At 54.1% G+C, this 16178-nt stretch overlaps 6 protein-coding genes across 6 annotated transcripts; 4 read left to right on the forward strand and 2 right to left on the reverse strand.

The window, feature by feature from the left end:
* Positions 1-57: 57 nt before the first annotated feature.
* AtWU_07244 (uncharacterized protein) lies at positions 58-2165 on the forward strand (the record flags this gene model as incomplete). The annotated part of the gene is made up of 2 exons (XM_035502353.1): positions 58-710; positions 782-2165. 2 exons carry the CDS (start codon positions 58-60, stop codon positions 2163-2165), a joined length of 2037 nt encoding a protein of 678 aa, XP_035358246.1.
* A 2378-nt stretch (positions 2166-4543) lies between these two features.
* Positions 4544-7366, forward strand: AtWU_07245 (ZZ type zinc finger domain protein; the record flags this gene model as incomplete). The annotated part of the gene is made up of 4 exons (XM_035502354.1): positions 4544-4678; positions 4951-5785; positions 5837-6048; positions 6101-7366. The coding sequence occupies 4 exons, from the start codon at positions 4544-4546 to the stop codon at positions 7364-7366; spliced, it is 2448 nt and encodes an 815-aa protein (XP_035358247.1).
* A 590-nt stretch (positions 7367-7956) lies between these two features.
* On the forward strand, positions 7957-9254 carry AtWU_07246 (serum paraoxonase/arylesterase family protein; the record flags this gene model as incomplete). The annotated part of the gene is made up of 2 exons (XM_035502355.1): positions 7957-8265; positions 8322-9254. 2 exons carry the CDS (start codon positions 7957-7959, stop codon positions 9252-9254), a joined length of 1242 nt encoding a protein of 413 aa, XP_035358248.1.
* A 116-nt stretch (positions 9255-9370) lies between these two features.
* On the reverse strand, positions 9371-10087 carry AtWU_07247 (putative isochorismatase family hydrolase; the record flags this gene model as incomplete). Its single annotated transcript, XM_035502356.1, has 1 exon — positions 9371-10087. The coding sequence occupies one exon, from the start codon at positions 10085-10087 to the stop codon at positions 9371-9373; it is 717 nt and encodes a 238-aa protein (XP_035358249.1).
* Positions 10088-10700: 613 nt separating this feature from the next.
* On the forward strand, positions 10701-11852 carry AtWU_07248 (uncharacterized protein; the record flags this gene model as incomplete). Its single annotated transcript, XM_035502357.1, has 1 exon — positions 10701-11852. The coding sequence occupies one exon, from the start codon at positions 10701-10703 to the stop codon at positions 11850-11852; it is 1152 nt and encodes a 383-aa protein (XP_035358250.1).
* Positions 11853-12378: 526 nt separating this feature from the next.
* lreA (GATA transcription factor LreA) lies at positions 12379-14875 on the reverse strand (the record flags this gene model as incomplete). Its single annotated transcript, XM_035502358.1, has 4 exons — positions 12379-13679; positions 13733-14171; positions 14250-14344; positions 14413-14875. 4 exons carry the CDS (start codon positions 14873-14875, stop codon positions 12379-12381), a joined length of 2298 nt encoding a protein of 765 aa, XP_035358251.1.
* Positions 14876-16178: the final 1303 nt, after the last annotated feature.

Below are 16178 nucleotides of genomic sequence, written 5' to 3' on the forward strand. Positions count from 1 at the left end.
TACCTCGAATCCAACCTTTACCGTGATCTTTTGCTTTCTATTTTCCCTCCTTTTACCATGGCTCCACGACGACACAACATCGGTGCTAGTCGCCGCCGAAGGAGAGACGAAGAGGGCGAAGATGAGGGCTCACTAGATGGAGAACTGGAGGACGACTCCCTAAGCGAAGGATCCATTATCAGTCATCCCGATGAGGAGGATGCCGATGGCGAGGGCAGCGATGAGAGTGATGATGAGGCGTCTGTGACCCGGGATGCGGGCAATACTCACCCTCCCCAGCTCAACGGCCGTATGCCTGCCGGAAGCCAGAAGCTCGGGCGCCGCCATTCAACTTCGCCCGGGAAACGCCACACGGGAACGGTCATGTCAGATACTGAAGCGATGATGAATGGAATGAGACTGTCGGACAAGACAACTGGGGTGGCCGAAATCCACTTTGACGACCTGAAGGGAGAGCTTGGCCAACAAACTGGGAGGACTCCGTCGGCGCCTCCGGCAGAGCCAAAACAAGACAGCCTGACGGACAGGAGGCGTCGTGATAATGAGAAGTATACAAAGGAAAAGGAGGAGAACCCAGCATTCGTGCCCACCCGAGGAAGCTTCTTCCTTCACGACAAACGCTCGACCGATACTGCAGCCAACGGCCACAAATCATTTGCTAAGTCCAAATCGAGACCATACGGTCTCATCGTGGACGGCAATGTGCGCAAGTACGCTTGAGCCTAACCTCTAGCTCTTTCACTTTTGAGGCAGACAGAACATTCATGCTAACTGCTTGCAGGAACCAGGTCAAATCAGATGCCAGCGAAAATAAGTGGACGCACGATCTGCATGATACTGTTGCTGGAGATGATGCACCCGTCTCGAAAGTGCCTGCGGCGCCTGCGACTCTCCCAACTTATCCCCCCAAGCCAGTTCCTACAGCTCCTCGATCGTCCCCGCCCAATAGGTCATTCTCGAGTACTACAATGATAGGGAACGTGCCTGTCGTGGTCTACTTACCGGGCATGGCTCAACCCATCTCATACCCTAATGTTCCAAAGAAGCAACACACCCGTTTACCACAGCACCGTCCTCCTCTACGCCGCGATAAACCTGTCCGAATCTCGCTTCCCGGGCAGCCTGCGCGTTATATCTTCCCCGCAACAGAGCGATCTTTCATCTTCATCCCGCGGGCGCTCCGGCCCAATCAACAGGCCTTCCGTGGGCGTCGAAGCGGGTTCTTTCCGGGACGACGGCCTAGTATCTATGCAGGTTCCACATACACTCCAAGCGTTAGCATCAGTAGGAGGTCGTCCTTCGGCAAGGCGCCCTCGCAAGAAGGATACCACTCGCCGGCAGCCTCGGTTCTCTCCAGGCAGACGATCGTGGCCACAGACAACGGTAAGCCCGTTGTCCGTTTACCTCCACCTCCAAGACCACCAGCCGGACTACCACCCCCGCCACCCGGCCCTCCTACAGCAGTTCCTCCTCTACAACCACAGCCTCAACCTCCAGTGTTCCGGGAGAGCCGTCCGGCGCCCATACCGATGCACCAACCTCGTCCCCAGAAGGCCGTCTCTGTTGCCGACATTGAGACGCCAGCAAGCTTTCCATACAACCCTCCTCAGCCGCAGCAGGAGCAGCCATTCCATCATCAGGTCCCGATGCCTGGAAACGGGCCCGTCTATGGCTCAGATGCGCCCGGCTATGCTGCTTCGGCTCACTCGTCGGTGACACCCTTATCCCATATACCCGAGCGTGCAATCCATGCCCAACCCTTCCAGCCATATGGTTTTCAACAGCCACAAGCATTCTATCCCAGTTCTTACCCACCTGGCGCCGTTTACTATTCTGTTACCGGGACCGAATTCCCCCCGTACAATGCCGCAGTAGGGCCCGGCACCTCTGTGCCTCCCTTCCCTCCGGGGCAACAGGTGCCGTATATGGTGCCCGGTGCGCACACGTCGGGCGAGCAACCGGCTCAACCGGGCACGGTCGCACACGAAGCAGGTGGTACGGTATATTTCTACGATGCTAACCAAATGTATCCAAATTCCTCCTATGGAATGTCGAATGCGCCCGGCGCCGGCGGTGTCATGGGCATGGGCGGCATGATGACGCCCCCTGGGACAACGTACTACTATCCCCAATCTCAAGGCAGTGTTTACTACGGCTCTCAATGAATCGAGGCTTGTGGGTGATGCCCGGCCTCAAGGAATGTCTTCTCCCTGCCTTTATGTTCGGTTTCAAAAATTCAATTTCTTTCTGTGTTTATTTTTTGATGCTATGTTTACTTTTCCCCCTTCCGCCTTGGTCTTCGCCTTATCTTTCCCCTTTAGTCCGCCTTTGTTTCAGTTTCATACTCATTATTGTTGTCCTTCAATTATCCGCCTTCGCTTCGTGTTCACCTTGATCATTGACTTTTTCTTTTCTTTTTCTTGTTTGCCTCATGGAAAAGCGGCAAATTTGTTGTTGATCCCAATATGACGACCTCCCATTGCCTCATAGCCTGTGCCTTTCCTTTTCTTGTTGAGGTCTAGTGTGGCCGGAGCATCGTGCTCTCCTAGTTCCGTCTCTGATTGTGGTTAGATAAGGATTCCATGCATTACTAGCGATCGTCTTGCTGTGCTGTTCTATTTTTACCCCTGTTTCTTTTCATCACCATTTTTTTTTCTTTTCTGCCTACGTTTTCCGTTACATGTTTCCTTTTTCTTGTTTCTTGTGTTTCCGCTTTTTCATGCTTTCTTTTTCCTTAGTTTGCTTGGCTGCCGTCGCTTCCCTGCTGTGCCGTTTAGCTTATGCCTGCCGAAGTCTTCCGCGATGTACGGATACCATCTTCTTCGATATACTCATGACGTTGAAAGGCAGTGGGCTCAGAGCCGGGAGGGGAAAGAACCGGGACCAAGGGTGCGGTGATGTTCCTACGCACCCTGTCGGCGGCGCCAGGGTCGCTCTTCCGGTGGGCTGTCCACGCGAATACCCGTATGATGTCTCTGACCACGCTTGTTTTGCATCCTGGGTTCCATGAACGTAATGCGGTGTGCCTCCTCTTCCTCCTCCCCGCTTCCCCCCTGTCTGTGATGAGCCCTGCGTGTGTGTATGTGTGTGCGTGTGCGTGTGTTTCACTGCGCTCGTTTTGAGATTAGTTGATTGACACGGATGAGGAGGCCGAGTTGTGGGGTGGCGTCCTCTTGTCTACAAAAGCAATAAAAAATACGATCCCAAAAATAGTTTGCAGTTGAAGAGCTGTGTTGTCCGTACCGGTCAAACCAAAAAGTAGATAGATAGACTAGACCAGACCTCGGGTTGGGAAGCGAAGGGGGCCGGGGATGGGCCTGGACGGTTTCGAAGGTGTGATGTGACGTCAGGCAGCACGTCAAGGAGCGTCAATTCCCTCGGGCTACAAAAAAAGTAGGAGGCCTGGAAAAGAAGCCGTAATAGCCGATCATCTCGTAGGGAAAGATAGCAGAAGTAAATCTTGGGGGGAAGGGAAGGTGTGAATGGATGGATGGATTAACGGCCCAGGCGTAAGCACCCTGATCAGCAAGCAGCATCTGAGGCTGTGGGGGAAAGGATTGTTGGTCGGTGGCATGAGGGGAACATCCATGTCGTGATGAAATCATGGCGCCTGAGCTTTAGGAGGGTTGGTGACGAGGTGGGAAGGGCAAAGGAAGGATGGGAAGGAAGGGAAGGGTTTAGGCACCTACGTAGCCAACAGAGCAATGCCTCATTCTGCAGCAGGAAGACTCCACCGAGGATGCAAGAGAAGGAGGACTAAGTAAGACTAAAAGTTGCATCTACATGAGAGTACGGGGAAGAAGCATCGCGACCGACGGGCCGGACAAGGTACCGGGCAAGTAACTAAACGCAGTTAACTAACTATGAAAAGTACTCCGTAGTTGTTTTGAACTGCTTTTACTGCTAACGAACTAACTGCTAGTCCGGAGCAAGTTACCAAAGCTGTTAGCATCCGCCAATGGCCGCGGACCTTCACCGCCTCGGCCGGATGCAGCAGTGAAGCAGCAGCTGACCTCCAGGCAGCCTCTCCCTCTCCCTCTCTCCCTCTCTCTCTCTTCCTCTTAATTACCGCTGGGTAGAACTCGTTCGCTCTCTCCTCATCTCTTCCCCCCCTTCTCCTCATCATCCATCCATCCTCAATAATCCTCCTCTCCCGATCTTCCGTCTCCTCTTTTTCTTTCCCTTTTTTACTTATTCCTTCTTCTTACCGTCTACCTTGCCATCCTCCCACACCCCCCCTCATCTACATTATTATCCCACCATTTCCCCCCCTTCCTTCTATTTAGTCTACTAGTTTAAAAACTACACCCCATCTCACCCATCCTTTCCATCCGGGCTTCCTTGTTAACCTTCCAACGGGGACAAACACCACTCTCACCGTTATCTATCACTGGCTTGACGTACTTCCTACCATTCATCGCCTAGCTTACCGCTCCCGAATTAGCGTCCTTTTTTGCTTATCTCTCGGAATCCCTGCTTAAATCACGCCAGAGGGAAATTTAAGCCAGAGCAACAGGAAGAAGCAATCATCCTTCTGGACACCATGGCTTCTCCTGCACCCGCAACGGCTCCCGTGGGCCCCAGTTCTCTCATCACCGTCAAAGTGCTCTACAATGAAAATACTCGACGCTTCAAGCTTCCTCTGCGAGAGCTCGGAGCTCGCACGCTTCCCCAGAATGTATGTTCGTCCCCACTCAAGCTCCGATCGGAGCTACGGGTCCTTTGGGCCCCCCATCAAAAATCATAGCCACCCCCCATCATTTATTTCCTCAATGCAACTGAGTGTGCTCACGTGTTCACCTCCTTGCTCCATATGTGTGATAGAATATTTCTTTTCTTTTTATTCAGCGTCATCTGCGAATCATTTCTGTGCAAGGGGATAAAAATAATACGGAATGGCAATATCGCAACGATTTCGCAATTCATGCTGACGTCTCTTATCTGTAACAGCTCCGCCAGCTCCTTGGCGTTCCCGAAGATGTTAACGTCATCTTTGAACGTTATTCCGACAGCGCCGGCTGCTATATTCAGCTTGGTAGCGAGAACCCTGCTGTCTACAAGCAGCTCTATCGCGCTGCCAAGGCTAAACTGAAGCTGCGGATCAAGGCCACAACGGTTGAGGAGCCCGGCTCCCAGCCACAGCTGGCTGCAGACCTCCCCGAACAACAGAATGCGTCAAGGTACAGTTACCTCGAGACTGTCTTGGGTGCTCCTCTCCCTGAGTCTCAAGTTGAAAGTGTTCCTGCTAGTGCGTCCCTATCTGCCTCGGCTTTGCCCGAGGTCGCCAACGGCACCGTCCCTGCTGAGTCTCGGTCCGCCCAGTGGTCGGCCCCTGAGACGACTGAGCCTCAGTTCCGTGACTTCGTCTTGGGTCAGGACAGCTTGGATATGCCAGTGGTGTCGCACGCATCGCCCAATGGAGTCTTCTGCATTGACTGCAACCACTGCGGCCGCTCCATCCCGAACGAGCACTATCATTGCAGCATCTGTGACGACGGCGACTACGACTTGTGTCTCCAGTGTGTCGAGGCCGGTGTGGCCTGTCTCGATGATGAACACTGGCTGATTAAACGTCTTGTCAAGGACGGCCAGGTCACCAACAGCACCACGGAGACGGTTCAGCCCCGCAAGGCTCGTGAGGAGCCTGAACCAGAAGAGGAAGAAGAAGAGACCTTCGAGGAATCCGTGCCAGAGCTGGTGTCTGAGACTACCCCAGTCCCTGCTGTTGCTGCTCCCGAACTTCCTGAAAGCACTCAGGAACGCATCTGCAATGATTGCCTGAAGGGTATGTCCTTTCCCTCTACAGGAGGTTGTCACTATTTACTAACTCCAACAGAACTCGATGAGACCAAGATGGTTTCCTGCGCTGACTGCGATGACTATGACATTTGCATCACTTGTCTCCTCAGAGACACTCACGGCCATCACCCCGCCCACACCTTCAAGCTGCTTCATGATCGTCAGTTCTGCCTGAAGAGTCTGGTGCAATCTCGCTGCAAACCTGGACGTCACCACCACCACGCAGCTATCTGCGACGGGTGTGAAAAGGTTGGTTGTGAACTACTCTATTTGACTGCCTCAATGCTAACCGTTACCTTAGCGTATTATTGGCGTCCGGCACAAGTGCCTGACCTGCCCAGATTGGGACTACTGCTCGGAGTGTCACCAGGAGGCAGCCCAAAACCACCCGGGTCATCGGTTTGCGCCAATTTATGACGCAATCGCCGAGCCCCTGCAAAGCTATGAGGTGCATTACGGCATCTACTGCGACGGCCCTCTGTGCAGGAACAGGCCATGCCCTAGCTTCATCACAGGCACTCGCTACAAGTGCTCTGTGTGTCACGACACGGACTTCTGCGCCAAGTGTGAGGTGCACCCGACCAACACTCACAACCGCACTCACCCCATGGTCATGCTGAAGACACCTGTGCACAACGTCTCTGTTAGCACTGTCCACGAAGACCGTGGAGCCACTTGCGCCCTGGGCGACCGTGCCCAGAAATCCACTTCCACCCAAGCCAGCGTCCCGGTCGAGCCGGTTCAGGAGACACCCAAGCCGGAAGCAGAGCCTATCCAAGAGCCTGCCCCGGTGGAACAGCCGACTCCCGTTGCACAGCAGCCGGCTCAGGTCGAACAGCCGACATCAGCTGACCCGGCCTCGGGCTATCAAGCCTTCTTCATCCGGGACACTGTGCCGGATGACACCACGCTGCCGCCCAACACCGCCTTTGAGCAGACCTGGACCCTCTTCAACCCCGGCCCATTGAGCTGGCCTGCCGGCACGGATGTGCGGTTCGTCGGAGGCGATTCGATGTTCAACGTAAATACCAGCCACCCATTGAGCATGGATGCCATCTCGGCTGCCATGGAGAGCAACAAGCTCTCGGAGCCGCTTGAGCCAGGTCACAGTGCGGACTTTACCGTGACACTCAGGACCCCGAGCCGCCAGGGCAGCGCCATCTCGTACTGGCGGCTGAAGCTGCCCAGCGGCATGCCTTTTGGTCACCGGCTGTGGTGTGACGTGCGCGTGCGTGATGACGTTCCGCCGCCCGCTGTGAGTGCACCGGAACCGGAGATGGAGAAGACCGTCGAGCCTCAGCCGGAGGCCGAGTCGGAGCCTGCAGGAAGCCAGATGATCTTCCCCAAGCTGGCCAAGGAGTCTCCGGAAACCAGCACACACGAGGCGGCCACCACGGCCCCCAGCGCCCCGTCGGTGACGAATGCTTCGGAGCAGGATGTGTTTGATGACATGGAGAGTCTGACACTGGGCGAGGACGAGACAGATGCGGGTATGCTGACGGACGAGGAGTACGACATCTTGGACGCCAGTGACCAGGAATATCTGGAGGCCAAGTCTCAGCGCTAAGCGAAGACGGCGGCCATGAGTTACGGATTTCTTGGACGGGGAAACAAAGGAGTTCTTTTTCAATCGGACAGGATGAAATAATCTGCGTGTGATTTTTTAATACTTGCTAACTTAGCTTGATTTGCGTGTGGGCGAAGGAAAACCCTGGGAAGGATGAATTGGCTGTAAGCTCGGCATTAGGCTTGAATGTATGCACTTCATTTCTCTACTTCACTTCACTCACTTCCTTCCACCTCCTACTAGGAGCTTGGACCGTAACTCCGACCCCGACCCATGGATGATTACCGCGACGATCTTCAGTGGCGTCTCTGCTGGACTGGCTGGTCGGTCCACAGTGGAGGATGGCCAGCTGCTGGTTCGCCAATGACAGGTTCGGTTAAAGTCAATCCCCGCATTTTCCAGTATGTGGTGGTGAGGATGATGCTACAGAGGAGTATCTACTTGGTCGGTTCATCCAACCTCGGCCCCCCGCTTTATTTTTTTTCGATTCTCCTCTCTAGTACTTCCCCCCCCTCCCTTGTTTGCTTTTTCTTCGTCCTTTTTGCTTTTTCTCCCCCATTACATGTCGACTCATCAACAGGCTGATCACGATGAAAAACTACATCAACCTGGCGATTATCGCCGTCCTGTTCGCCTCGCTGTATGGACCAGTGACCCGCCAGCTTAAAGTGCTGGGGGCATTCCGCTCAGCCAGCGAGACAAGCAGCTCCCAGAGTAACCCTGTCCACTCAATTGCTGATACCATCCAATGCGAGGACCTGCATTATCACCATCCGTCTGGTCAGCTCTTTGCGGCCTGCGAGGACTCGATTGTGCCCCGGTTCCGCTGGTTTCCACCCTTGGTCAACTTTGAAGGCCCTGCAGACACGACGGGGTCTATTCATGTGATTGACCCCCAGGTAGGTGTCCCTGTGCAACTCCTATTTAGCTACCAGAATCTAATCCAGCTTGACAGACACTGAAATCGACCCGTCTCACATTCGAGAACTTTTCCGGCCCCTTCATCACCCACGGCATCGACGTTACTGAGGATCCGGAGCGCGCAGACGCCGTCTACATCTTCGCCGTGAACCACCTAGCCAACCCGGACTATCACCCCGGCCTCAAGGACATGCCCAAGGCCCGCTCGCAGGTCGAGCTCTTCCACCATGTCCTGCACTCCGGCACCGTCCGGCATGTCCGTTCAATCCGTCATCCGCTCGTAGCCACCCCCAACGACATCTACGCCGAAAGTCCTTATTCATTTTACGTCACTAACGACCACCGCTACCGCGACGGGGCTCTTCGCGCGGTCGAGAACATACTCCCCGCCGCCAAATGGTCCACCGTGATCCACGTTCAGCTCGACAGTCTCGCTGCGGTCCCAGCTGACACGGAGCGCAAGGCAACTGTGGCCTTCGAGCACATCTGGAACGCCAACGGTCTCGGACATGGCTCGTCGCGCGAGGAAGTGCTTCTCACCAGCGCCGTGGGCGGCTACATGTGGCGTATGCGGCCGCAGGATGACCACACGCTGTCGGTTGTGGATGAGTTCGCCTTTGACAGCACAATTGACAATCCCACTTACTACCGGGACCCGTACGCAACGGCCACAGACGATGCCAGCGGATATGTCCAGGCTGGACTACTTCGCGGCGTGGACCTGGACAAGACGCGCGCTGATCCTCAAGGCAAGGATGGCGCGATGGTGTGGTACACGCGGCGCAAGGCTGGTACTACGCCCGCGGAGTGGGAGACCCGGCTGCTTTTTGAGGACGATGGATCACGCATCCGGAGTGCCAGCGCGGCAGTGCTGGTTCCGTTGCCAGAGCAGCAGCAGAAGAAGGCGAGATTGTTCGTGACGGGATTCGTTTCAGAGGGTATGATTGCGGTGGATGTGACCCTGTAATGTAGCTGTCAATTAATCAGTGACTTATGATATAATCATAACCTACATCCACACCATCATCATACTCTACACCCTCTATACATATATATAAATTCCACATCCTCTACATATAAGATCTAGTTCGAAGCAGAATACTCCTCCAACGCTCTCACCACCTCCCCCACCCCTCTCACCTCCGCAAACTCCCCATCCAAACTCGCCACCGACACCTGATGCACCGTCTCGGCATCCCATCCCCCCTTGGCAAATGTAGCAGTGGCATCACTAACAAGAATAATCCGACCTTTATCCACCTCGTCATCTTGCTTCCCTAACACCTCATTCCCTTCCACATTCTTAATGGTCTTCCTTCTATCCACAACCCCCAAATTCGCCGCCATCCGCACCGTCGTCGACACACAATGATCCGTCGTCAACCCAGCCACAATCAACTGCCGTATCCCCTTCTCGCGGAGATATTCTTCCAGTTCGGTGCCAATGAATGAGGAATTGACATGTTTCCAGATCTGTTTCTCGGTGGGAAGTGGGTTGCAGATTGGGAGGGGGTCGATGCCTTGCTCTCCTGTGGGAGTGGTGTAGGTTGGGTGTAGGGGGGAGGTGGGCGTTGTGGAGGAGTGGAAGATGTGGATTATTTCGTGGTGATGATGTTGTTGTTGAAATGATGGAGATGGGGATGTGGTGAGGGTGTTGCGGATGGTGGTGAGGAGGGATTGGATGTTGGCTTCGTAGTTGGGGTTGGAGCGGGATGGACCCCAGTGGGTTGGGTGGGTGAAGCCATTTTGGTTGTCGATTAGGAGGAGGGCGGTGGGGTGGGTGAATGTTAGTTGGGACATTGTTGTTGTTGTGATTGATTAAGGAGTTGTGGTGGTGAAGATCGTGTGGGAGTAGTATGTTATTATATAGTAGTGATCTGGACTACTAATAGGGTACTAGGGAGTATTGCTAGTGAGGTGGTGAGTCATGGACTAGTAGTATTGTAATTGTCAACTGAACTGTGATCGTGAGTCACTATTTTGATTGTATATGTAGTATAGTATGAGGCTAGTTACATTCATACTACTACTAGATAACATGATAATATATAAGTTACATAATTGCTGGACTCCCAGTGTTGCTAGTGATCACTCTGAGAAGTCACTGTCCGGCATCGGACTTGACACAACATCTACTACTTACCAACAATGACAGTAGATACCACTCTGCCAACAATTGCATATACTATAGGAGATTTATCCATTCGGCTCGATTATATAGAACTAGCAAGATATACTAACATCGGTCCCCGCGGGGAGCCGAGGCAATTCCTTTCTGCCTGAGGCACTCACACCAATCTCCCCGGAATCTCGTCGGATCTTCATTTCATCTCCAATTCTTCCTCTTGACATCTGTCTCTTCAACCCTACACAGAATACCACACATCAATTGGACCATTCAATTTACAGCGCAATGCCACCCGCGCTGCACCCCCCACGGGCTCTCCTCAATTGCCCGCATCCCCAACTCACCACAACCATCGCATCTCGCCTCATCCACCATCCTCACAACTACACCCTCCTCTCAACACGCTCCTACGCCTCACACTCCAAATCCAACACCAACACCAAATCCCACACGCGCCCCTCCTCCGCCGCACAACCCACCACCACCCCAACCACACCATCAACATCAACCTCCACAACAATCCTCACCACCCTAAACCCACCCCCGAGCACCCGACCCGCCTCCCTCGCCCTCCCACCCACCCCCTCCCCAAACACTCCCCTCCCCCCATCCGACAAACTAAAACGCTACATAACAATCGGCCGCGCATACCTCACCTTCTACAAAACGGGTCTGAAAAACGTCTACCACAACTACCGCGCCGCGATCCCCCTCCGGCGGACCCTGAACCTCTCACCCTATATCCCGAGCTCTATCCCACCACCGTCAGCGTCATCATCTACAAAGGATGTATCAACTCCATTCTACAAGACCTTACAAACGAACGACCTCCACCGCTCACACTTCCAACTCCTCCGGCGCTCCGCGCACGACATCCGCCGCATGATCCCCTTCTCGCTCATCCTGATTATCTGCGGAGAACTCACGCCCCTGGCTGTGCTTGCGCTGGGGAATGCTATCACTCCCCTGACGTGTCGGATTCCGCGACAGCTGGAGAAAGAGAGGGAGAAGAGGGCGCGGGCGAAGCGGGAGGCGTTGGTTGTTGGGACGGGGTCGGTGACGCCGCCTGGGGTTGGGTCTGTGGAGGAGATGGGGGTGTTGAAGCGGATGGTGGATGGCAGTTGGATTGAGGGTGCGGGGGCTGGGGAGGTGATGCGGGCTTGTGCGGTGTTGGGGTTGGCGAGGTCGTATGAGAGACCGGGGTGGTTGGTCCGGGTGGTGTATCGGGGGAGGTTGAGACGGTATGCGGAGTATTTGGCGTGTGATGATGAGTTGATTCGGAGGGGTGGGGGCGTGGCTGGGATGGAGGCGGAGGAGGTGCGCATTGCGGTGGAGGAGAGGGGTGGTGTGGGGGTTGGTGTTGGGGGGGTGAGGGAGGGTTGGGAGGCTGAGAGGGAGGAGAGGAGGTGGTTGGAGAGGTGGATTGCTGGGAATTAGATGGATTGTTCTATAGGGAGGAGGGTTGATGTAATTCGCCTTGTCTCTCCTCTGTATACTACTCACTGCTATGTGTATCATATGGATAGATGGGGTTGGTGGGATTGTGGATATATCTGCATGCATATATGTACATTAGTCAATCAAGACAGTATCGATCATTTTTGACTCGTCATCTTGCCACAGGGCTAACAGGGCTTGCCGGCATATCACCGATAAATCCCGATCAGTACTTACTGATATCCTAGATAGCATAGCATATAAAAGAGCTAATATACACTGTACAGGTCACCTCCGATCAAGTCCACAGAATTCTCCCCGACGCCATCCATCCATTCATCGTGACTCGTCACGCCATTCTCATTCCCCCCAAATCCAGCAAGTCCCACAAGGTATCATCGTATCATATATAGCGAAAATGCTCAACATACTCAAATCACATTCAAGTCAGACAGCCACACACTAAAACGTAGAAAGCCACCCAAGAGATAGAATAAAAAAAAGGGGTAATATAACATAGGAATCATCACGCCCGTTTCCCTCGGGCTGCTGTAGTCTGTCCCTGTGCAGCATTGCGGACCTGCTTTGCCCATCGTAAGCCACAACTGTTGCAGAGGTCGCGATTGCCGCTGGGTCCGCGTCGCCATTCTGGCGTGCTCTTCGTTCGACACATCGCGCAGCTCTTCTCCACTATGATTGTGCTTTGTTTGCGCTTGCGTTTCTTCCGTCGTGTGAGGAGTCGTTGCACCTCGTCCGATAATGTGCGGTTCTGCTTTTCCAGTTCTCGTAGCTCGAACTGCCAGCTGGATCCCCTGGTCGGTGCTAGCTCGGAGAAGAGGCTGCGCTCGCGTAGTGGGATCAATTCCTGATTACCGGAGGGTAACCGGCTGCTTGACCCTGTCTGTCCAGCAACGTCTCGCCCTGTGTCCGTGGCGCTGGAGCTTGTGTCGTCCGGGCTGCCGTTCGGCAGAGGCCTGTGGAAACGTAACTGAGCGACCAGGAAAGAAGGTCGCTCCCCTTCTTTGCTGTCTCCCGGTATTAACGTCGTCTGCACGGGCAGCATATGCCCCTTCTTGTGGCGGACCTTGTGGAGAAATGAGACCTGTTGTCCCGAACGAGCTGTGTCCAGCGCCTCCATGACCTGGGCCCGGGTATCTGCTCCCGTGAGATCTTGAATGCTCTTTCCAATGACATCGTCCGCCACACGACCTAGAACCGGCCTAGCTTTTGAAGAGATGAAAAGTACAATCCCAGACATCGAAAGCTTGGCCCAGATGTCATTCTCCGCCAACCCGCCCCGGCCAATTGTAGCAACCTGGTCAAGATTGTACACCGCACGCGCTCGCCCTCCGAGGACCATGAACTGTCGCCCCCGATCGGTAATATGCCATGACCCATGGCTCTCAAACCAGATATACCCGCTGTACTTCTTCCGGATGCGATACACCACGCTGACCGGCTCGGTGGTGATGCGCGCTCGTAGATCGCGAATGACCGAACCAATATCGCTGGGGTGGCACACTGCTGATAGGCCCTTTCCGACCAATTCCGCTGGCTCATACTCCAGCACCTTCCGGCACGAGGGTGACAGATAGAGAAACTCTCCCTCAAAGGATAGAACGTGGATGATGTCGTCCATGTTCTCCACCAGCACTCGGTCCAGGTAATGCCGGTACGACGGGCCGGTGTCGCGCAAGCTCTCCAACACCGTAGATACCTGATCAGGGGTAAAGAAAGTCGCTAGATCCGGATTGGAGCGGTAAACTTCAGGCGGGACCACATAGCTCGGTAACTGACTGCGCTGGTAGTTGATCATGTAGGTTCCATCTGCAAACAGTACGATTAGCTTAGCAGCGCCGAAACACGCATACAGAACATACTCGGATTCCGTCGCGTCACTGCATCGGGCGTCTCGACCAGATCCACCTGAAACCCAACGTAGAACCGATAGTCGCTGCCGCCCCATCGGATCGGAAGCATCGTGATTAGATTCACAAAGGGCTGGCCGCCCTTGCGGTAGTTGATGATGCTTGCCTGTATCTCCGTCCGCTCCTCTATCGTCGAGCGCAGGCGATAGGCCGTGTTCTCGTCGACGAACTTGCGCTGCATGCCCCGCTGGACGACCCCGTCCGGCCCTTGGAGGAACCGACAGTTCTGCCCGACAATCTCCTGGTTGGTGTAGCCTGTGAGCCGCTCGAATGCCTCCGAGACGTAGACGATTGGATGGTCCTCCAGCGTGATATCACAGAGGACAAATGCGCACGACAAGTCAACTGCCCCGATATTGATCTTAGGGTTCGGTCGGGACACCACTTGGGCCTAGTGGAGAGGTCAGTCACATGCATGTCTTCCAGACGCGAACGCTACTGCGGAAGCGGTCGACCAGATTCAACCTACCAAAACCCCCATGATATCGAAGCCACTTGACGAGTAGATACTAGCATATGGAGAGTCGCTTCCAGCTTCCACTTTGGCTTCGGGTGGAAAAGAGGCTTTATGGATGTGAAGACCCGCATCAGCTTTTCCGGTCAGGTTCGACTTGGATTGGAGGAGAACCCACCCTTCACTGGGGATGACCTCTTCGGCTGGATGAAGCGATGAGGAACGGCTGGATTGGCCGGTTGGGTATAGGACTGAAAGTCCGAGGGCTGACTTTGAGGTAGCGGTTGATGATCCTGGGACGGCCCTCTTGCGCGGGAGAAGTCCCCCGCTGATCCCCGGACCGGGCCTGCAGCCTGTGCCTGGGTGGTGACATCCTGAGTCGTCTGTTGATTCCAGTAGGTATTTGTCGCGGACTCCTGGATCTGAGCGACCGCGTACGCTGCGCCAGGATCCAGATGGACGGTCTGGGAAGGTAAGTGAGGATGCTGCTGCTGCTGCGGCGCTGAATGCTGCTCTAGACTGGGATCTAGCGGTCCAATGGAAGCGCCAAAGACGGCCGGATCGTAAGGAAAGGTAGTTCCTTGATCCAAGCTCATTGGCATGGTCTGCGCGGCGGCCGACAGGGGATGGTAGGGATGCATGGCGTGGGGAACATGCCCCGGGAAACTGGCCGTGTGGGAAGAAGCATGATGATGAGGATGAGGAACCGGAGATTGAAAGAAAGAGTTATCGGGATGCGATGCAAAAGTCGCGGGCAGGCCAGCAGCCAGCAGATCGGAGGGCTGGGCGGGATAGGCAAAGGAACCGGGAGGAAAATGGCCGGAAGTGGGATTGTAAGACATCAAAGAAGCCGGATGGGGGGCAGCATTGGAGTAAGAAGAGGATGCGGCGGGGCCCAGTTGGGGATCCGGTATGGAATAGTGTGCCTGATAGAAGGCATCGTCGAAGCCTTCCATGGCCCGCAACAAACAATCCTGGAACAGCTTCACGTCCGATCGAATCGAGAAGCGGCGAGAGACCAATGAGGAAGACGCATCGAGATGGGCTGCTGATGTGAAGCAAGTTAGGGAATAACAACTAAACCTTAGACAGTCACACAAACACCAGGGGGTGGGAGGAAGAGTAGTAAGTAGGTAGTTAGTTAGTTACTCCCAAACCCCCGAATCAGATTCTCCTCAGTTCCCTGCCTATCGGAACAGTAGGAAATAATAATAATAATTCAGGGAAAAAGCAGCGGAGATCGATGGAAGATAAAGTGGACAGACGTGGACAGAACTGAATGAATCCACGCTGAGATGGGGGAAAAAAAATAAAAAAGAGGGGAAGGAAAGTAATGAAGCGTGAGCAGCTGAAAAGAGACGGACGAAAGAGTGGAAACGACTAGCAATTCACTGGTCGCGCCGGGACTTAATTATCACCAAATCAATCAATAATATGGCGGTTCCCTCAATATATAAGGAAGTACTGCTTTTTCCTGTGTCCCAGAGGAATCGGAGAATTAATAGAGGAAAATGGAATAGTTAGAGATGGTGGTGGATGTCAGTTGCGAGACATGGGGGCATTCATTGTATTCGCCGCAGTGCAGCAGCAGTAGCAGCAGTAGTAGCAGTAAGTACTTGTTGGTTAGAGCAGGACTAAAGTACTAAAGTAGTACTACTATCCACACCAAGTGGAAAGGAAGAAAGAGAAGAAAGATGAACGATTGGATCGCAGGGGACAAACCAGCCGGGCGAGTGGCGGGGCGGGCCAATTGACCCCGGGAGGCCAGAAGATTCCGGGATGATGTGTCAAGCTGGTCGGTGTGATGGATCGAAAAGGATGTTAATTAAATGAGAGGAGAGGAAGGGAATTGATAAAAAAGAACAATGGAGGCATCAGATGGACCAGTCAGTCAGTCTTCGGGGGAGATTCTGGTGATGGAATTTTGTGCAAACAAGTATCTAC

The sequence above is a fragment of the Aspergillus tubingensis genome, assembly GCF_013340325.1.
Source record: "Aspergillus tubingensis WU-2223L DNA, scaffold_8, whole genome shotgun sequence".
NCBI lineage: Eukaryota > Fungi > Ascomycota > Eurotiomycetes > Eurotiales > Aspergillaceae > Aspergillus > Aspergillus tubingensis.